The 23,770-nt window shown below is 35.5% G+C and overlaps 1 protein-coding gene across 3 annotated transcripts in view; it reads right to left on the bottom strand.

Annotated features, from left to right (window-relative positions):
- The window catches only part of DPYD (dihydropyrimidine dehydrogenase), an 825,900-nt gene that overhangs the window by 229,251 nt on the left and 572,879 nt on the right, over positions 1-23,770 (bottom strand). For all 3 annotated transcript variants that reach the window (XM_089919140.1, XM_022553288.2, XM_089919145.1), the window contains 2 exons: positions 3,829-3,949; positions 2,894-3,013 (listed from right to left, as the gene is read on the bottom strand). In XM_089919140.1, coding sequence (XP_089775266.1) covers positions 2,894-3,013; positions 3,829-3,949 — 241 coding nt within the window. The remainder of the gene's footprint in view (positions 1-2,893; positions 3,014-3,828; positions 3,950-23,770) is intronic.

Genomic DNA, 23,770 nt, shown 5'->3' with positions numbered 1-23,770 from the left:
TTTTACTATGAATTTGATTCCTGTGTTTGACCATCTTCCCCACTCCAATAACCTACAGATGAGTTGGAAAATGCAGTTTCTAAAATAACAAAGCTGAGGATGAGACCTTGGAATGAAGTCCTAACTCTCCCTCTTGATATAAATTTTAAACTTCAACTAGTAGAAGTTACCTCACTTAATGACTTCTACAGGCATAATGACATCTTTTATTTAACAAAGAGACCTCCCTCTAAATCAGCAGCTTTCTGACATTTTTGAAGTTAACCACAATAAAAAATTCATTTTACATCATGACCTAGTACAGAAATACACATATGTGCGCATTACATGTATAACTAAAAAAAGACGTTTGACCAGTGTTTATCCCAACTGTGTGCAAAGCATTCTGATAGTTTTTTCTGTTCATTAAAAAAAAAAAAATTGTTCAGAGTTCATTAAGCTTGATTCCATAGTACACTCATGAGTTGGGAACCAAAGTTTGAAAAACATTGCTTTAGAATACTCTAGAATCCAGACTGATCATATTTGAAATAATTAAACTGACATTCCTTAGCTGAGGTTCTGTTTTTGAAGCTAGTCGCTGCACCTTACTAGCTAATATGTTTTAAAAGAAGGACATCACTGAAATGTGACCATTGTTCTATAGCATGTGCTCTACTCTAGTTCCTCACCATTTCCCCATTGAAACAAAACAAAATATTCATTTCAAATAGCAGGGATCTTATTCTGAGAAAAAAAAAAAAAAAGACTGATAGAGAGCTAGAAAGTTTTGAAAGAGAAAAATAGCCTTCCCTGGTAATGAAAAGTACGTACTGTATTTCAGGTGGCTATCCAAAACTGAACTCTTTGTAGCTTTCACTTAAAAAAAAAAAAATCTATGATTCAAGCAGCTCTTCCAAAAGTAGATATTCCAGTGTTCTGAGAGAACACTTGGGTAAGTATTAGCACTGTGCTGTGGGAATTTTTTTTTAAATTTTGTAAAAATACCTGGCATATTTTGTGTAGTTTTCTATATTGAAGCAGCATAATTCATAAAACTAGGAATGGTATTTAGCCATTTTGATATTTTCATCACTCCTAAAATTTGAAGCCATTATTATTTAACACATTTTGTTAGGCTAGGTTTTGCTATAACTCATTCTGAAGGTACTTTGTTATAGAACTTACTTCTATCCTAAAATATATTATCATTGCTTGTTTAAACTGCTTTTCAGATTATATTACCTTTAAATTAAAACAAACATTGCTTAAAAGGAAAAAAACTATTAATTTTGTCAATATGGAGAGAGTCTATTTTCAAAACAAATTGTTTATAATGTGAAGGGACTTATTATAGAACCTATCAGAAATGAGGTACAAACCCTTAAAAATGTTAGGGACATTTTGTTGTTTAAAATGAAAGTTCTACCCAGGCTTGGTTGAGTTTATAACCCAAGTGAATATTTATAGATGAATTTATAAATCTTAGAAATAGAGTTTTATGGAAATGTTAACGGGCCCTGAGGTACAGCTAAACTTGTTTGCAGATACTGCTATAATTTCCAGTGTGTGTATGCTTAAAAGACTGCAACACAAAAGACTTTTTCTAATGCTGTAATTCCATCAGTTTATTAGACTGAGTTATAGTATGGGAGAATATTCAGAAACTGCAGCTTAAATGAGAAAATGCGAATGGTGTTACTTATATAAAATACTACTGCAATAGTTCTTTTATTAATTTTTAATGTTCAGCACCCTCTGTGACCTCCTTTATTCTCTTGCTGTCAACATGGCAGGCTGGAAAAATTGAAATGGGCTGACAGAAAACATAGTGCACGTTACAGCCCAACTCTGGAATCTCTCGACTCTCTTTCTGAGACACATGCTAACTTGCTCCATGTTATTCTGCATTACAATAATATTTAAGGCACTGTTTGATAGCGCCTGATAAAAGGGAGTTCTGTCTGGACCCTGAGCAGGTGCTCCTCTACAGCCTTCCTCTTTCTGACATTGTGGGAATGGCATTCAATTAAAAGCAGAATATACTTTTTTTTTTTTTAATTTTAAATCATGGCTTATAGGCACACTTCACGCTCTCAAAACATAATACCTCAGCATGGAAAGAGCTTTATTTGTGTCTATGCAGCCTCTTCCAAAAGCACATTTTTGTCTGATTCAGCAATGCTTTTCTTGAACAGTGGGACACTGCTATGTTATGTATATTTACCACTGTCTCTATCACCAAGGAGACTAATCCCCATACCAGTACAGTCAAGAACCTCACAGCATTGTCTTTGCAAGACCAAGTTCATGCTGTCACAGCAACAGAGTGCACAGGGCAAAAGATACTGAACAGGACTTTGGGATTAAAACTTCTCTTTCTGTTTCAAATGCAAGTGTTCTTTGATGAGAGAAAGTGTGCAAAGGTATGAGGTCTAAAAATATCTTGTCAGCTGAAGCTATAAACGTAATGCTTTAATGATTTATTTCACAGTTGTGAAGGTAAGATTTTTGAAGAAGGTAGATTTCAAACTTCTAGGAAGACTGGAAACTAACTCAGACTATGAAAAAAGATAGGAAAATCAGGGTGCTTATATTCTTCTTTTAGAAGGCCTTGTTATTAGCCTTTACTAATTAATGATGAGACAATTGTGACAATGAGAAATTCTGAGTAATGCACAGACTGCAAGAGAATAGAATTTGTATGAAACCCTATCTTGGTATACTCTCTTCTTGTGCTATCAGTCACTCGATCAATCTGTCCCATCTGTCATAACTATTAGGAGTTTTGACCAGCAGTGAGTTATAAGAATTTGGGATCATAAAAGGCACAGTATTCTTGCTTGTAACATGATCTCTTGATTTTTCACCAACCTTCAAGGAAGCAAAAATGCAAGGAGCGGGTAACACCTACCGGACACGCCTCCGTACGTAGTCCGTTTCCCAGTGCCCACTGCCGGCCAGGGTGTGCCATCGGCTTTTAATCCCATGAGACCTGAGACGGTGTTGGTGGCTGTAACACCGTCTGCGCCACCTATGAAAAACACAACATTTTTCTGCAGTTCTTAAAGGGACGATTGCTAAAGCCCATTCAAACCCACACAACCCAGAAAAATGCACACTCTACTTTCTCTTGAGAACATTTCCTCCCCTCAAATATATTCACTAATTTCATTCCTATAATTATACTTAAAATGCTAGACATAAAAATTTTTAATTAGCACCACTTTATTTTTCCAATTATTATACAGATTTGTGGATGCCAAATGTTTTGTATTCAGTCTTATTTTCCAGCTAATTTACAATATCTTTACAAATCAGGATGCAATTTCCACTGGATAGCACACAAGCATATATGATTTGTAAAATCATGCATTGACTGTATGATTTATGTATTCAAGATATTTATTGAGCATGTGTTTAAGGCAGAGTACTAGATCCCACCAAATATAAAGGGAACTCATAAGAAATTTCACCTGTGGAAGCAGCTATCTTTTTAAAAAGTTTCATTAAAGGTTCAGGTGCTATTGCTGGACTGTTATATTGTGAAGTCATTCATTTTGGAGTGGTTTGTTGTGACTGTGGCTTCGTTTCACAATTGTTTGTGTGTAAACCAGGTGTTCACTAGGAAAAATGATAGATATTCTTGTATTCCCGGGCCACTTACTAGCTTGAGTATAGGTATGGATCTGTTACGTTTGTGAAGTCAAGCGCTCAATTTAATACTTTTCTTAAAGTTTAAAGAGAGATATGCACATATATTTGTGGATAAAGATATACTTTAATATGGCTATGAAATTTAGGCCCATACTTACATAACGAGGCAATTGATGTAAGTCAGGTTCTTACCTTCCTTTGCAGCTCTGGCGATGCTTACGATATCAGTGACATTTGGGGTCAACTTGGCAAAAAAAGGAATCTGAACAGCTTGCCTAACCCAGCGACAGATGTTTCGCACCAGCTCTGGATCCTGTTCAAATAGGTCAGTCAAATATAGAACATAATTAAAGAATTGTGATCAAAATGTGTGCTGGAACAACAGCAAAGCTGGAGATGTGCAAGACAAATCCAACTTGACAATGAGCAACATGATATATTTCTCAAATTCCTCCTCAGTATTACATCTAGACTCATTAGGGAACTAAGGTTAACACACTTCAAGTGAACTGCAAATTCATCACATAAAGGTTAAATTCCTCAAGGGAGCCTTTGGAAAATAAAATTACAAAGAAGCAAATGGAAGAAAGTGTTTCCCACTTCCAGTTAAATAATGTCAGAAATAAAACATAAACTTCTGGTGATAAGTTCGGGAACCATTACAGAATTTCTAATGACCTCATTGGTTTAAGCCTAATAAAAATATTTGAATAGCTGACTCCCCGGTGAATGGTATGAAATCTGCAGCCTATTGTTTTCATTATTAGAAGACTTAGTCTTGTTGAATTGTATTCAAAAGAAAACATGTGACTTCCTAATCAATCTAATTACGGTATATAGTATATGCTAATATGGGGTAATTCAGCCTTAGGTTACACACGAGCTGATCAGTAACTTTAGCTTACTTTTGCAAATGCTGCCAAGAGCTGTGTAGCACTTTTCAACATTGGTCAACTTGAAAGAATTGATTAAAATGACAAGAATGAAACAAAATATCAAATGCTCATTTTTAAAAGCAAGGAATAGATGTTTTCCTCTGCCTGTTTCTTGTGATTTTTCAGGCTTCTATTTTCTCATGGGACAAGTATCATTTAGAGGGCAAGAACCTATCCTTCCTATTGAAAATAACTTAGCAGTAGTAATGTTCTTTGATTTCAACACATACAATAGTCCTTTTTTTTCATTACTTTTAGTGCAAAATTTATTCTGACAGGTACTGATAATGTGCTTTGATAAATTACATTAAAATATGCAATAGCAATTCATTATTGAACTTGGTAATATTATCTTAGGAAGTTAAAATGCTTTTTTTAAAAAAGAAAAGATCCACCCAGAAAAATGCAGACATATATTTAAACTATGAAACAGTAGGCAAGTATTTCATTTGTAATTAATATTTTTATATGTAAGAAAGTTGCTCTTTGCATTTTAACCTTTCGAATGCTTTTAAGATGAGATTTCTAATGTTATAACCTTTAGAAAGAACCTTTTCACTTAGGTTTAATGTATCTTGATCAGTCATCTTGTATTACTCTACAAGTTATGTGTTTGTGTGCTAAGACACTGTGATGAAGTAATTTCTGTTGATTGTTATTGTTGCTATTCAGCAAAACTAATAATTTCAACAAGAAATCTTTGACTTGGCTTGTTCTCTTTTCAGAACAGTAATTTCTTCATTAAACATAAATATTAAAAATGCACTATATGGAATGCTCTACAGGGCATATTGTGTATTATGAATAGTAAAATCTGGAGACTTAGCTGTACAAATTCTAACTCATGAAAATGGAGATCTGCCCCTGCCCATGCAATGTTCATGAAATATTTATAACCACTGCATTGGCATTATGAAGACAGTTGCATCTTTGTGACTTTCATTTTTAAGTTATGAATTTCCATGGGACTTAGCCTAGAAATGACAGTAACTCTAGATGACATCAATTGCATGTCCTTTGTGAAAGCTTTCTTTAAGGTAGAATTTGCCAGTAATTTAAAGATCACTTGAATTGCATAATACATGGAAGGTAGCCTGATAAAAATTAGTATAACAAATTTAAAATATTATCTGGTTCCAATAGAGTAAAGACTAATAATCTGATATAGGTTTCTAAGTGGCTTTCAATACTATTGACCACCGTGTCTTTATATTTACTTTGAACATCTGTCACACTTTTTTCTGTTGATTCTCACTAGCTGAATACTTTAAATGGATGCCTCGTACATTGTTTAACAATTTGAGATTTGTTCAGAGTTTTTCAGTTTTTGTAAAAAAATATGGTCCATTGGTTACCTTTATTTACTTGAATCACCTGCTGCTATTTTGATATACCATAGTTTAATCCTCCGATAGTTCTATGAGTAAGGTTTATGGTGTTCAGATATATTTTACCTGTCTTCATACTCAGTTAAGCCAGCTGTTTACTAATCTTCATACCCAGCTGAAACACAATTTGATTACCTGAGAATTTTAAAGACAACTTATAGCCAACATTATTGTAAAAATTATTGACTGTTCCATAAATTGCAAAGTTTTGTTTGACAGGCATAATAGGGAATATTCTAATACAACTAGAAATGTGGTGAGGCTAATAACATGAAAAAATTAATCTGTATACTTTGCAGAAACTATTCACACATTCCTATTTCCTCACATTTTTGATATGAATGATCGAGATCTAAAAAAATTAATAGTGCTTCTGCATCTTGACCTTCTCATTTGCTAGTGATAGCATCAGGTGGCATGACCCTTCCTAACAAGCCAATTTTTAGAATCTTATTGAAATGAATAAATTTTAGACAATTTCTAATTCTCCCCTACAAAAAGTCTTCAGGATAGGAAATACACAAAGTTACTACAACCTCTCAGACAGACTGAGACTTTAACATTATCCACACCAACAAAAATTAAATAAAAGAAGACAATTCTGGATTGCTTTTCTACTTCTAGGCATATAACATTGTAGGCACTCAAAATAACTTGTTGTGTCAATGAAAGAAGACTAAATGAAAACTTGGCAGATTTTCAATTTATTTCTTTATGTATCCATCAATTTATAGATTATGTTTGGGTTTAAGAAAAACACAAATATATGTTATGATAGATACTGTCTAAAAGGATGAAATTCACTAAGACTTCTTTACAAAGCAGGAAAAATTCTGAAGAAAAATGGTAGATAATCATGGAAAAAAGAACAGCCTAACAAGTCTTTTAAAGTGTCTAGTCCACAAAAAGCCCACCTGTATCACCAATTTTTTACTGGCTCTTACTGCAGATATTCATAATGCGCATTCCTGATCATGATTTGTAATCCCTCCCATAGCAACTGCGTGTGTGTGTGTGTGTGTGTGTGTGTGTGTGTGTACTACTTTAATACCTGTTAACTCTTTTGTTATTTATATGATCGCCAAAGAAAGCTGTGAGGGAGCAGAATGGGTTTTCCTGTGATGGAGGTGTGTGATATTACTAGCAAGAAAGCAGTGAAGCCCTTAAAGGAATGAGTGACAGGTCTGGGGAACACGTGGTGGTCTTGGGGGTACTACATGACGTGAAGGTAACAGATCAAGCTTGTGAGGTGCTAAGAAGAGGATAAAAGCAAACTAGAGATAAATGTGGCCTGTGACAATTTTAATGAGGACCAACCCTGTGTCTGTCTGCAATTAATACACTCTGGAATAGATTCCTATGAAAACCAAACAACAGTGACAACAGCAAAAAGCAGAAAATGTAGTTCTGAGCAGACTGTTTGTTGCAGAAATTTCCATTGTCCAAAACTGGCTGCTTTTAAAAGCTTAATGTTCTATCTGGGCCACAAGATAATAATTTTTAATTCTAGTAACTAGCATGTCTCTAGTTACACATTAAGGGTGTTCTATATATGATGCACCCTGCTGCTTTTGAGGACCCTTAGATGACCTCTCCATTGTAGGACAGGTATTTTCACCAATTACCTGGGGCATCAAATCTCACTGATTTCATGCCCTGTACACAGGAATAAGCACTAGAGAATGAGATTGTGAGAATTTCTTGATAAGTTAAATTACTAGTAAAATCTTTGACTTTAAGAAACATTTTCTCCAATTTCCCTGGTAATTTCCACTCTGCACAATTCTTTTCAAAATGGTTTTCTTAGAAGGTGGCATTTCAATGAACCCACTGAAAAACTTTACCAGTTATGAAATGTTTTCTACTAAGGAACTCTTAAATCTTAATTCACATGGCATGCTAGGAAGTAGCTAGCATTTTTATGTCCACTTTTCTGATAGACAGAACTAGGGTCTAGAAGATCAATCTGAGTACCTATTGCTCCTTCTTAATTTTCTTTCCCATTATCCTGTCCTAAACCATCATCTTCTTTAGCAAAATTGTTCCTTAAAGTAAAATGCAGCCATCAATTGTAAACTAGAACTATAAAAGGCTTCTACTTCATTTATACCTGTAAGACTAGCTGTAGCTTCAGAGTAATAGGCAAAAGTGATATATTTATCCTTCTATGTCGGTAAAGTAAGACAGAAAGAGTTAACTACTCCAGGTAGAACTATTAGTAAATGCAAAGACTAGGCATCGGAATGGGGATGTTTTAAATTAACTTATATTTTAGCATGTGTCCTTGCACCAGGTTTCCTGATTTAAGAATTCTAACGATGGCATAATCACCTTGGAACACCGTTTGGCGGTTTCCTCTAAAGGTAAATGTGCACTTACTAATCCATGCAGCAATTCTACTCTGAGTAATATATTCAAGAGACATGAAAATATATATCCACACAAAGACTTGCACACAAAAGTTCATAGCAACTTTTTCAAAATAGCTCCAAATTGGAAACAACTCAAATATCCATTAGTATGTGAATGAAGTGGCATGTCTACACAACGGAATACTATTCATCAATTAAAAAAAACTAAACTACTGAATCATGCAACAACTTGGACTTAATCAAGGAAACATTATTCTCAGTTAAAGAAGTCCACAAAATGGTACATGCTGCATGATTACATTTATACGAAATTCCACAAAGGAAAAGCTACGCTGACAGAAAGCAGAACATTGGTTGCTGTCACTGAGGTTTGGGGATGGGAAAGAGACTAAGTGGGAAAGGGCATAAGGAAATTTTTTAGGGTAATGGAAATGTTCTGTATCTTGATTGTGATGGTATTTACATGAGAGTAGACATTTGTCAACACATATCAAATTCTATACTTAAATGTATTTTTTTCTGTTATAAGTAAATTATACCACCACAAATTTCATTTAAAATTTTAAAATAATTCCAAGGGTGTTCAAATATAAATAGAAAAATTAAAGCCAGTGGCATTCTAGGCAATGTGGGTTCTATCCTTTTAACAAATTTATTTACTGACGACAAGGCACTGCAACTAGCCTATGCTGGAGACAAAGATGAGTGAGACAAGGAAGGCAGAGTCTACTAGGAAGTACAACCCAGGCACATAAATAACATGTATGTTGGATGTTAAGTATAAAAAAGGAGATCCTGATATGCGCTCTTATTTCAGAGTATTTGAGAGCGTGTAGCACAGAGTTCAGCACATAGTAGGCACTCAACAAACACTGTCGACTTGATAGAGCTCACATTGCATAAATTAACATTGACTTTCTTATTTCTATTTACTCAGAAGAAAACTGCCAGTATAAAATTACTGGTTCCAAGATAACCTAATAGACAACTGTTTCAGGCACTATGCATTATGTTAGACAATGGTGTTAAAAATATATAATACACTATCTCTATTCTTAAAAAACAAAACAAAATAAAACACTTCATAATCCAGGGGGGAAATGCATATAACAAACATATAATATGAATATAAAATGCTATAAGTCTATAGCAATGTATCTGTATATGCATATAAAATATTATATATATATATATATTTTTTTTTTCCTCCACTTCCCTTGTGCCTTAAGCTGAAGATGACACAGAACTAACTGCTTGTGTGTTCTCTCCTCCCCAGGCACCCGTAGCCTTCTCCATTCTGATTCTTGCTTCAGGCTTTTCTTTCTCTCTCCCTGCCCAGAATGTCCTTCATCTCTTGTCCCTTGGATAACATCACTTCCATCCTACCTCAACACAGGATGGGTTAATAAATAATGACTCCCTTTTAAATACTCTCATAATGTTTCTTTATTACTTCATTTATCACAGTGTTTTACAATCATGTTTTTTTTTTTTCCCCCATCTCTACCAGAGTATTAGTCTTTTAGGGGATATATCCTACTGTTTTATCTTGATCCTCTTATGTAGCGTCTAAGACACTAAAGATAATAAATACTGTGTTGAACAAAAGAACGAAGAATTCCTAAATGTGGATCAGATTTCCACAGTCAGCAAGAAAACAACTGTCCCTTCCCTTCAATGGAGCCAAAATAAGCTGGAGATATTAGTAGTTCTTGCTCCATAAGCCAGTGGAATTTGGAAACAGTCTTGCTGTTCTCTACCAGCTAGCTGGACTGCCTGGAAGACAGCTGTGCCCTCCTGTGGCCCGGCAATCCATTAAAAACTCCCTGAGGTCCCGACTGCCCATGGCCCTTTCTGTCTAAATCTTTAGGATATTGAAGATTTTCCAGTCTGCACTCCTAACCTTGCCTCAAGTTCCAGTCCTTGGTCCCTGGGGCCTGGTGGGGAAGTCTATCCATAGTTTTGCCAGTTAAAGGGAACTTGCATTCCTTTAAATACCATTTCCTGTGACTATGGTTTAATGCCGCTGTTTCTTCCATTCAGACAGCATTTCCCTAGCGTACCATTCCTCTGATATTCCTAGTGTCAGTGTTCCTCATTCCCACACACTTAGTTTCAGAAGCTTAAACCTTTCACAAATGGATGAGAATTGCCATGAACTATTTAGATAATTCTTAAGAAGTAGGTAGTCTTTGAGTCATTATTTTTATCCCCTCTGATGACTAGCCCCTCTTTATCCCCTCTGGTCCACTAGCTCACTTCTTTATTCCCAAGTGGCAAGGTAATGATGGAGGTCAGCTCTGAAAACGGTTCAAACTTCAAATCTTCCCCTCCACGATTTGTCCCTATGGAAGCAGATTCAGATTTCCTCAGATTGTCTTGATCCTATCTTAATCCCAACTAGAAATCCACTGCCTCAACTGACCACGGCAATAAAGTGGGAGAAGTACCTGTTCAGTAGTCAGGCCAATGAACATCTCCTGCTCACAGGTCCATGTGCTATTCTAGCCAATGAGTGTCTTGGGGAGGCTCTTCCTCACAGCACTCTTCCTGTCTTATTATACAAATACCTTGAGTCTCTATTGTAGGAACCCCAAATTATAACAAAAAAAAAAAAACAGAAAAATAGAAACTGATTCTGCAAGTTAAGGGGTCAACTTTTTGAACTGTTGAAGAATTGTATAACCTTTCACCAGAACTAATGAGTAAATACACTAAGGTGACTTAACTAGGATCTGGAATGTTCTTAATGAGTACACGTAGAAGCAAGCAACTATGACAGACCCAGACATGCACCACTCAGATCCTCCTTCAGGAAAAGACTTGTGCCCAGCTGCTACAGTGTGGTAGAGCAGACAACTTCTAACTGGTCCCTACTTCAGATCCCCTTCAGCTTTCAAGCTGAGGTTGGGGTCCTCTTGGGGAGGCCCCAGCCAAGGCAGCAAAACTGTGGTACAGGGGCCCAGCCATTTCTATCCAATGCAGGATTTCCCTAGTAGGCCATCTTTGCCCTTGGGCTCTCTGTCGGACTGGTGAAGATTCTTCTCATATCTGTTTCAGGGTCTGACTGCTCCCCTTCACCAATCCTGCTTCATCCCTATTCGTCCCTATTCCTTCCACAAGTGTTACTCCCCAATAAACCTTTTGCACTTCTAACTCCATCTATGTGTCTGATTCCTGGAGGCCTCAATTCCTTACTTGAATTTTTTTAATTATCTTTGTGATAGGGTTAGGGTGTATTCTAAGAAAGTCAAAGAAGAAAAAGAAGCTCACCCAAATGACCCCAGGGTATCTCACTGAGAGAAACTCAAGAAAGCTAAATGGAATCCTAACAAAGCTCTTAAACCCAGCTTTCCTGTAAGGTCCTGGAAACAATCAAGCTTGGTTTACTCAACAACGGACAATATATGCTTCTGGGTAAGAAAGGGTCCAACATCAAGAAGCAGGACTAATTTTTCCTGTGAAAAAGACTGTGTTAAGGGACATAGTAGCAGACAATGATTGGGTGTCCTCTGTTCAGATACAGTTCAGAGTCATTACTGGAGAGTTTAGAAACCTACTTTATCTTTTGATTCAGAACCTGTTGGAAAAGTCACTGTTGTGATGTGGGACACTGGAAATGACTGTGCGAAGTCTACAGATAAAGGAGATGATACCTTTGTGTCTGAAAAGCCAGGTCTACCCATCAGGGAAGTATGGCCAGGGGAATCAATGCACATGCTAATCCCTACCCCAGTGCCATATCTCTTGTTGATAAAACAAATTAATAACAACCTCTTTAAAAACATCATGAAGAGGTCGTCTGGCAACTTCCGGCAGGTGTGTTGGGTCTCTAATATTCTATTCTAAAGTCTGCTTTTGCTTTCATATCCATTCTCTTTGCCTGAACTCTTGCATTTCTGGACTTTATCCTTTGCCCACTTCTTTCGGGATAAGACCCCTTTGAGTCCTGACGCTTACCTGAACTGGTCTGCAGGTGCCCTGTTTGCATCCATATTTGATCCATGACTTATTGGTCAGTTACAGGCAGTCATTCCTTTCTGCTTCACAATGATTTTCCTTCACCTCTGCTGGATATTTCCATCTCTACTTCCCTTTTATCGTCTCTCTCCCCACCCAAATGAAGAATGAAGCAAGCTCCATGTCTGTCTTCATAGGCAAAAAATGCCCTTTGAGAACCATACATTGGCCATAGTTCACAGAAGTTAAGACACTTCAAAATCCTCTACATTAAAACATTTTTGAAAATGGCTTATTCTTTTTAGCATTCTTTACATTGAGCCCCCCAAAATACCTTGATCTTTCCTTATATGTGGGTTGTTATTTATTTGTGAGTTCAAAGGTTAGTATTGTCCATGATGCAGAAAAAGTGCTGTCCATAGTCTGTTAATGAAGTTATTCAGTGTAACCTGAAAAATCTTATACGTGGAGAAACAGGCTATGAACATGCTTTGCTGATACCACTGGTAGGGGTTCAAAATTGTGGACCAGCTGAGCCAAACTGAAACTCAGCAGGCTCCTCCATCACTGCCCAGGACACACCGAAAAGGCTTCAGTGGGTAATGAAGTGACAGCAGTCACTTGCACTTCTGTGTATGGATTCATTTTAGATAAGGGCAAGTAAGTATTTAAGTGTATAATATGGAGTTTTTATTCTTTGCAGACTTTAGGCAGCTTGTCATTTGTCTTCTTAATGCAAAGCATTAGTGTAAGCAGTGTAACAATTGATATTTTATACACCTGTTGGTCTACTCACTTAGCCTATGTTTTTGAGTGCTAGAGTTAGAAAAAACCAGAAGCACAAAACCTCAGTATCTTTATAATCCCCTATTCATGTGAATGATTAACCGACACAGGGAGGAGACTAGTGTAAAACAGCCTTCTGCCCTGGAGCACCCATGATGCTGATACATTTAAGATGAAGAGTCTAGGGAAGCCATGCTTCTGTCCTGGGAACTTTATGAAATCCAAGCAAGAAGGAATTACTGTTGAGGCAATTTTAAATAACGTAGCAGAGGAAACCTCAATCCCTTGGCAATGAATGGTTTCAGCTAAGGGGAGCTCATCCGTAACAAGCTGGTACAGTTCCTTAAGGGATTTCTTCTGCTGCTGCTAGAAGAGCTAGAAAGAAATACCTAGGCCTTTGTTTGTTTTGCCAGCTCAGTAGACTGATTTCCCTCTTTGAGCTGAAAAGGATTTGGAGATAACTAAAAGTGGGGTGACTTTATTGAAAAGTGTTTGCGTGAAAATGTGGGATGGGAAAGATATTAAACATGACCTTTTGTAAGTGTGATATTAACAAACTCGTGATAGAAAATTCATGGATATTAGATTTTACCCCAAATTTTGAGCAATCTGAACCTAACTTAATCTTTATCAATGTATTTATACTCATGTGGTTTATAAGAGTACACATCATAAGGTGTGTTTGTGTGGGTGTGTGTGTATATGCATGTGTGTGTAAAAAGAGGATTCTCTATTTTAAAGTCTTTCAGGTGTCAAGGAAAGGAACCATGGCAAGCCTACCCCCGTCCCCCCCCCCCATTACCAAGGGCTTATTACAAGTACATATGGAGAAGTAAGAAGGTAAGTGAAATGTTTTTGGCAAAGGAAGAGCCAGTCCTCTGGGGTCTGGGATGCCTGTCATTCATCTTGTAGGACACACAGCAGCTCTGGTGACCCACCAGTGAAATCAGTGACAAAGAGCAGCTCTTACTTTCTTGTTTTGCCTTTAAGAGTTGGTGTCTATTGCTTTTAGGATTAGAAACTCTGTGATACTAATGAATCTGCTCTTACTTTTCAGTATCTCTTTTTCCATTTCTACTTCTACTCACTTTCTCTTTTTTCTATATTGCCTTTTTGGTTCTCCCAATCAGTTTTTCTACAGTCCACCAGAGAATCTATATATTTCAAAACCAAACCCACAGAGAAGATCCTCAGATAAAAACAGAATAGTATTTTTGTTTTGTTTTTTGTTTGTTTTTTGTTTTGTTTTTTTGGCCGTCCTTCCTATTTCACACCCTTCCCATTTATTTTGTTAAATTCCCACTGTATGAAGTATCAGTGGAACACAGAAACTATCACCACTATGGAACCCACTGAAAAGAAAATTTTTGTCTCTCTATTCTCTGCCAACCAAGAAACAATTGCATGATTCTCGGCATGGCCAACTGATGCTCCAGCCAAAATTTCAGTCTCACAATCAGAAAAGTGGCTGAAGTTTCTTTGTGGTAGTGTGTGGTGCAAAGTCTCTTGACAGTATCCAACAATGGCAGTAGTGGCAGATAACAGCACTGGTACAGGCTGTGCATTACCTGGGCAATTCTTGCTACCCATTCTCTGGATCCATTTGGTTTCTGACCATTTTCTAAGCCTGTTGTTCCTGCCTTCCCTGATTCACTAAGACATCTTGTATCCTGCCAATAAATCTTCTTTTCACTTCTGACAGCTAAAATCAGTTTCTGTTGCTTGCAATTAAGAGTGCTAAATGATAGTCAGATAGCCAGTACCCAGTATAGAGTGACCTTATTGCTTGAGTTATGGCACCACACTCCCTGAAAGGCTGCTGATCTCTTTTTATTTAGACTACAGCTGGTCACTTTTTGCTCAGGATACAATATCTAGTCCAATGAACTGTGGTCAAAGTATCCAGGAAACATGCTTTTGTGACAGCTTGTACACAAGATATTGCTTTTGGTCACTTCCCTTTAGAAAGGAGCTTTAGGTGTGGCAGGTCCTTAGCTACATGGATTGTGTATAGTAATAAATAAATAAATAAATAAATAACACTTTTTATTTAGCTCCTAATAATTAACCTGAAACGTCCCATGAAATGTGAAAATTACAAAAAAATAAGGTATTAATTTGTCCTCAAATACAGTCAAATTAGATCACTTAGGGCACTAAAAGTTGGTCAAAGTCAATAGAATATATAAATGGCTTTTGGGATTAGTATACGTCATTATTTTTCTATAAATCATTTAGCATTTGAATATGTCATAATAAGCAAGATGTCATATAATTCAAGAGACCCTTGCAGAAAGAAGTAATACATATCACGCAGGTACAGGAAAGCTTGATTTGAAATGTATTAAGAGTAGCTATGAGTTCTTAAAAGATGGATATGTAAGCAGAGAATGGTAATATAGCCCATAAGAAAAAATATCCTGAGGCCCTGAAATTAATTTAAAATATGATCTCCCTTTCACTCTGAATACCTGCATGATTACCAATTCAGCAAGGATCTTTCGTTTATCCCAACTCAACTTTACTAAGGTGCCTGCAGCCTACATGGTTGATAAAACAGTTAGGAAGCTTGCATGTGGGGAAAAAATCTTCAAACTGCTTGATACACAAAATCGTATTAGTATTAAAAACAGGTGATTATTTACTTTTGCAATATTCAAGAAATGTAAAGTACCCAAAGAACTGCTAAACTTAGATAGTTTAAAACTTTGCACTTTTTTTTTTCCACTTAAAAATAATAAGTGTGGTAACCCTTACTGGGTCATGTAATTAACATCTAGATGTTGCAGCATATAATTAGGTTTTTAGAATATTGGGCAAAGGCAGCATCCAGCATTAAAAAAGGTTTTACTCATACATTTCCAGTTGCTAATATTCTTAGATTTTAACATGCAACAGTTGAAATCACAAACGCGACACAGTTACTTCTTACTTTATCCTTTCTCTGCTAAGTAAGGTATTTGTGGGAATTCAAAAACTATTGAATCTAAACCTTACTGGACATTTGCAATCATCCTGCAGTTAACCACAAAGACTTTATGAATGGTTTCATTTTGGTATAAGAAAAAGACATAAAAACAACCCCAAGCAATTTGCTCTCCTTGAAGTGTGTACAAAGAAAGTGGGAAGTTAGTACTAGAATGATTACTTTTATTTACTTCTAAAGTGTGTGTGTGTGTGTGTGCGTGTGTGTGTGGCGGGGGGGACTGGAGTCTTGAAAGAGTCACAAAATGGCAGCAACTGGATTAGGGCCTGTGGAGAAACACATGGGTAAGGAATGCATAGGAAGACTCTAAAGCATGGGAATGCACTGTGTGATGGGAAATAGAAAGAAAATTCCAAACTATTGCTTACGAAGGGAGCAGAGAGGAGATATGGCTAAATGGTTCAACTAGAGTTTAGAGTCAGCTTCCTACAGATTCTGTGCCTTATCCTTTAGACAATAAGAAAACACGAAAAGCCACATGGTTAAATCCCCGTTTTAGAAATATAATTCCATATATGTCTATGGGTTGAGTAGGATAAGATACAGAGCAAGCAGGGACACCAATCTGAAAGAGAAAAAAGGCCTAGTGCCAGGCAAGAACTTCAAGTGGACTAGAACATCATTTTAAGGATGAATATTAAAAACTTTCAAGATTAGTACAAATTGGAGTTGGGGAATGAAAATCAAAAATAATTCTGTGGTTTGTCATTGTAGGAGAATAGTAATTTCATCAACCAAGTGAGGAAATACTAGAGAAGCAGGTTTGGCAATAAAATGATGAATTTTAGATACATTGAGTTTGAGGTCCCTATAACACACCTAGCTGAAAGAATCCAGTTGAGAGTTAATAGGAATCTGGATCACAGGATCACTAAATCATAGATTTATGAGTTGTTAGTATGTAGTTGGTGGTTGAAATCTTGTGAAACCCTTGCTATGTCAGAGAGAGAAGAGAACAATGAGGAAAGATCCAAGGAAGAAGGGAAACTCCAATAAAGAATATGTAGATGTAGTTCTTGATATAAAATACACCAAAGACATCAGGTAGGATGAGGACTGAAATGTAGGCAATAGATTATACCCCTTAAAGTCACCGGCAATTTATGGCACATATAGCTAAACATAATAGGGATGGAGACAGATTACAATGGTTAAGTAGTTATATCTATAGATACATGCAGCCCAAGAAAACCAAAAATAAATTTAATCTGAACTATCAGAGCTTAGAACTGTGCTTGACATAAAAGGTGTATGCAATGAATATGTTGAGTAATTATCATTTTATTGTTATCACAATTAGAACTAATGACACAGTGGAAGATCATTTGCTATATTATGAGGCAATGCATATATGTAAGAGAGACTACATGACATTTTTAAAGGAATCGGTTACAGTTTAAACAATATCTCTGAATTCTAACAATGTGAAATCCATGACAGTCTGAGATCTAAATAATTAGCTTTGTTAATTAAATAACTTATTGAAATCACAGGCCTAGATAGGACTCAAAGAGGTTATTTAGACCATTCTCAGGCAATATTAAAAATAACAAACATACAACACAGTGATTCACAAGTGCTCTCACACATCGTAACTTAATTATCCTTAAATCATTCTACGTTTTGTTTTCTATCAAGTTATCCCCAGTGAGAGATACAGTAGACCCACTTCTCACATTTGAAGACAAATTCACACAAATCTCTTTTGCATCTTAATACAAATTAAAATCATATATTTCTGTTTACCTTGAAAGAAAAAAAATAAAAATTGTTTAATATAATTTATACACTATGCTTGCATTAAATCTTTCTTCAAATGTCATTTTTAAGAAAGTTTTCCATGATTATGAAAGGATGATTTCATAACTATTGTGGAGTAATTTTTTGAATAAATTAATTAAAAAATTATTGACTAAGAAAAGTTAAAATTACTCATAATAAAACAACCAAACAACAGCACTATTAAAAAGGTTTATTTCCTTCTATTTTCTTGGAGTAAGAATACAGTTTCCTCAAGTTAATTCTTACCATTTTTACAGTTGTATATCCTTTATTTTTTTCATTATATCATGTGCACTTCCTATGTCATTCAACTTCTTTAAAAATACTATTTTGATATCCATAAAATATTTCATCATATAGATATACCCTATTTTACTTAATTATTTCCCAATTTTTGCACTTTGAGATATGTCCAGTTCCCATTATAAATAACATTGAACTAAAATCTCTTCTGGTGATTGGTGCTCCTAATTCCCTTGCTTTTGTTCCTAGGTGCTGTGTTTATGGATAAAATATGAATTCTCCTAAAGCAAGCAAACAAAATCAGACATTTAGAATATATAACCCCTTAGAAGAGCTGGATAGTCAATAGACCTGGGCCTGATACTAGTGGAAACTTATGTTGCTATATGTTATCATGGGAGCAATTGGTGAGGGAGACAGAATTGGATTTTTCAGTTGATGCAAAATAGGCGAGAGCCCAACCACAATCAAACAGTCAGCTTTTAGCCTCCTCCCATCCCCCCGCACCCCCACCCCCACCCCGGCCCTGGACCTAGAGCACACAGGGCTTCCATGTCTCACTCACAGATGGATCTCTCCTCAGTTAGCACATGTACAATTTGGTTCCTCCACAATGTTTAATTTAAGCCAATGCTACTCATAATGGGATTTTCCTGAACCTTAAAAACCACAGATATCCCTATTAACAGATAAAATGATAATGCTATTATACTGTGGCTACAGTAATTTCTAAATAATTAACAAATAGACAGTAACCTATGCTGTACATATAAACCATGATATGCAGTCAAAATCAGTCACTATGTAATTTTAGAACAGTCATGTTAGCCCACTTATGTTTAATTACCAGACCAGAATTTGTTAATACGCTTCCTCCATCCAAAATATACTTCCCCATTCATATCACACACATTAGTTCCAACCCTTGAGAGAATTAATTTCTTCATTTATCTTTCCTTAGGATTTTATATATACTTGTATTTGGACTGCTCAATAGAAATGTATTAGACGAATGAATGAATATTATTTGTTATGTAAATGGATAATATGATAAAAAAAAAAAAACTTTAAAATGTCAATAGGGCTATACATTCCCAAAGACACATTAGTTAGAAAAAACTAGGACTACATACTACTAAGTGAAAAAAAAAAGGTCAAACTACATTAAATACAGGCATGCTTTTATAAAGCATCCTTATGTAATCTTTTGCTAATTATCTGAGAATCATATATATACTTTTCTTTTCTTTTCTTTTCTTTTGCGGTACACGGGCCTCTCACTGTTGTGGCCTCTCCCGTTGCGGAGCACAGGCTCCGGACGCGCAGGCTCAGCGGCCATGGCTCACGGGGCCAGCTGCTCCGCGGCATGTGGGATCCTCCTGGACCGGGTCACGAACCCGTGTCCCCTTTATCGGCAGGTGGACTCTCAACCACTGCGCCACCAGGGAAGCCCCCATATATTTACCTTTATACAACTAAATTTCCTTAAAATTTGCCAAAATTTTACTGTGATTATGTTGCAATCAATCCTTACAGAAAAGAGTTATCATTTATAAATTCTTAGGTTAGTTTTATTACATCAGTTCTTCATAACCAAGAGGCTTTTTAGTTTATATCTTTGTTTTATTCCACATTTAATTAAAGCTAACAATTTGTTTAAAGTGTGATAAATTAAAGAAAATGTTTCCCAAGTTGAGTGAGAGACAATTTTTAAACGTTACTTCCTAGATTTTTGGGCAATTTGGTAGGATGAACTTAATAGCCTAAAACAGCTATTTAAGAACAAGAGAAAAGAATAGTTGTAAATCTGAATTTTGTTAAAATTGCACGAATAGGAATGAGCATTAACAAAAATATGTTTTGTAAGATGGAATTGCTACCAATTTGAAGTATGCATAAATTCATTTTTATGGTTACGCCATTAACTTTGAATTATCCATATTGGACTGGTAAGAGACACTTATATTATAAGCAAACTCAAAAGCAAGTATATTTCTCTTTGGGATATAATCACAGTTACAAACGTACACTTTTAACTTTCTTTATTTCCAGTATTTAATCCTGGATTAAAGTGATGCTTGGTGAGCACTCTGCTGGTTACTAACAGGTAAGGGTAAGAAATATCTTTGAGTCACCATGCATGAATGGGACACTAAATAAATATCTTACTCTACATCAAAACAAATACACTATCAGATTATCTTATACCATATTTGTGAGTTTGATCAATATTAAATATTAGCATATTCAAATTTACAAAAGAATATACATACAATGATCTTTTATTTCTATGGTATTTCCCATAACTTCTGCAATACCAAAAGTACACTATGTGTTTCAAGAACACGTGACAATTTATTTAGACTTTCCAAAAATTTCAAATCAGAGCTTTAGTATAAATTTTATTATTAGTTATACATATAAAATCTTAATATACAAAGAACATTTTACATATATTCCTCTCTTCTTAATAGGAAATGGACAAACGGACAACTGTTTGAACATTAAATATCCTATAATTCATCCTGATATAAAAATGAAGACCTGAAAATAAATACTGATTTTCCTGTTTATAAAAGAAATCAGGCTGAGTCCCATGTCAACAAATGAGTTCGCAGCAGCTCTAAAGAAATTGTAAAGACGATCAGTCTATTTTCTTTTTTATTATTTTCTTGTCGTTTATTGTCACAGTTGTTGCTTAATGAAGATGTGAACTTGTGTAACTAAAATCTGCACCACAGTAAACGATAAGGCATCATCAGCCATATGCAACTTATTTGCATAGTAGTGGGCTGTACGTTGTGTAACCAGTTGTAACCATCTTTTCCTTATTTGGTGATATTCATCCATTCATTCATTCATTCAACAAATATATATTCAATTACTATCTTAGTTGCTGGGGTAAATAAGTAAAGTCAATAAGACAAAGTTATGGTTCTCATGGAGTTTTCATTCAACTGGGAAATACAATAAGGAAAAAAGAAATAAATATGTAACACAATTTCAAGTAGGTAATAGAAAATTTAGAGCAGGGTAAGAAGATAAGGAGAGAAAGAGTGACGGGGCTGTGGGCATGGTAAACTGAAGATGGGTTGCTTGGTTTAAACCTGAGGAAGTCACATTTAAGTTTATGTATATTCTATGACCAAAACAAATAATCACTTTGCTTTTACAGTACCTTAAAATTATTTTAATTTCATTTAGTTAATTTTTTTTCTTTCTTCCTAGATTTTGAATTGTTTCAAGTCAGGGACCATTTTTTTTTTTTTCATCATGCAATATCATCCATAGAGGCAAGCATAATACTGATATGCAACAGGCACAATAGATGTACTAATCATTGACTAAATACTCATCACTTTAGATAAAACTTTATTAGAACGAGATGTGACTTCAGAGCAAATACTATGTTGATTTTATATGATCACTACCTGTTTCTATTACCTAGTTTTATGTTTAACACAATAACAGGAAACTGAGATGCAGATGTTAGCTAGTAGAATGCTTGTAAAAGTTAGACTAATTCTTAGCTAAGTGATTCACTTATACTAACCTTAATGTACAATTCAAATTCCTTGCAAAACTATACACTGCTATATTTTATATGAGATCACTCACCAGTAGTTAAAACTGCAAATGCTCACACTCATGTTAAAATGAGTTATGGCTAGGTAGTGAGATTTAAGGAGGAAAGGAAGAAAGGTAGGAAGGAAGGAAGGCACATAGGCAGGCAGGCAGGCTAAAGAAGACTAGACCTAAGTAACTGAATTAACTCCTCCAAGGCATCATGGTATTTGGTTTTTGTTACAAGTTAAATGATAGTGCCATATGTTTAGAGTAGTTTAAGAATGACGGGTGGTTTTACTTTTTCAGACATAGATATAGAATAGTATAAGATTAATTGAATGCCTGCTTTTATTAAGACAATAACTTTAAGTTCTACTTAAAGTTACATAATGCTTATGCTAGAGCAGGTGTTCAGAGAAATACAATTCCATAGTACTAAGGGGATATTCTTGGTACTATGTATCTATTATCTAGGAACTTTTACATTAGAAGAAAGAATACCTTATTTCTCTCAGCTTTAAGTTTAATATTGCAGGTCCTTTTTATTCCATCTGAGATGCTACTGAGATAATCACTGTTAATTAACCTCTGATTGTGTACCTAGGAACACTGAGAATACACTTGGTGTTTCTGGGCCTTGATACACCCCTCTTGCCTTGCTGTGCTATTTGGCGTTCTGAGGTCTCAGCTACCTCCTTAAAATGATGACACATCCTGTCTGTATATGAGGTCTTTGAGCCAGTTCTCCTGTTTCTGTTTTACAACTTATATAAATGTATATATATGTATATATTTAGTAAATATATGTATATATTTAGTAAACATATTAATAGTGGAAGTAATATGAAAGTAGGACTAGGGTTAGCATCACTATAGGCAAATTTTTTTAACATCTTTATTGGAGTATAATTGCTTTACAATGGTGTGTTAGTTTCTGCTGTATAACAAAGTGAATCAGCTATACATATACATCTATCCCCATATCCCATCCCTCTTGCGTCTCCCTCCCACCCTCCCTATCCCACCCCTCTAAGTGGTCACAAAGCACCCAGCTGATCTCCCTGTGCTATGTGCCTGCTTCAAGACATGAAATTGAGTTATTTGTAGTGAGGTGGATGGACCTATAGTCTGTCATACAGAGTGAAGTAAGTCAGAAAGAGAAAAACAAATACTGTATGCTAACAATATATATGGAATCTAAAAAAAAAAAATTGTTCTGAAGAACCTAGGGGCAGGACAGTGATAAAAACACAGACGTAGAGAATGAAATTGAGGACATGGGGAGGGGGAAGGGTAAGCTGGGATGAAGTGAGAGAGTGGCATGGACATATATACACTACCAAATGTAAAATAGGCAAATTTTTGAAGTAAGAATTCTATCTCTGAAGACCTGACCATTTTGTTTGATTCTCTGTCTTAAAGGCATCTTCATCGGCTCCAAGCCAAATACCCTGTCTTCACGTTTGAGCATGAATATAATTCAGAATAGTCATCAACAAATGATAGTGGTGATGTATCATATGACAGGGACTAACTATTTACCATTTATTGGGTCCTGACATACTATAAGCAGTAAAATAAATCACAAGCTCTGGGGAAATAAATTGTAAGTTAGGAGTCAATAAATAAATAAATTCCTTATGATTACTGATGCACACTGAAAAACAGTAAAAGCAAGAATTAAAACTACTACTTAATATAGTAAGTCTCTGATATTCATAGACTAAACATTTGAAGTCTCAACTCTTTGTGAATGATCCCATAGATCATATATTAATATGTAATTTTATATGAAACTTGGAGGATGTTGTGAGCTTGGTCTGAGTGAGTCACTTTGCCAGGAATAAGCCTAACTTTTAAGAGCTTTTCTAGCTAACACCTACGCTGAGGTGCAGGTTTAACTTTTTTTTTTTTTTTTGATACTTAGAAGTACAAAATAACTTTTGAACATGTCAAAAGACTTTGTGTAGAGTGAACCCCAAAGAAAGCCAATTGTTAATTCTCATGACGGAAATAAGGAAAAAGTGAAACAGTTTTATAAAATTGATGCATCTTAGAAAATAGAAGTTCTGTATAAATTTGGTGGTGACTCAGGCAAAAATTAGTAACCATATG

The sequence above is a fragment of the Delphinapterus leucas genome, chromosome 1 (assembly GCF_059928025.1).
Source record: "Delphinapterus leucas isolate spDelLeu-1000000601 "Yukka" chromosome 1, BTC_Dleu_Yukka2, whole genome shotgun sequence".
Lineage (NCBI taxonomy): Eukaryota > Metazoa > Chordata > Mammalia > Artiodactyla > Monodontidae > Delphinapterus > Delphinapterus leucas.
The sequence above is the reverse complement of the archived record's forward strand: the minus strand, read 5'-3'. Positions and strand labels throughout refer to the sequence as shown.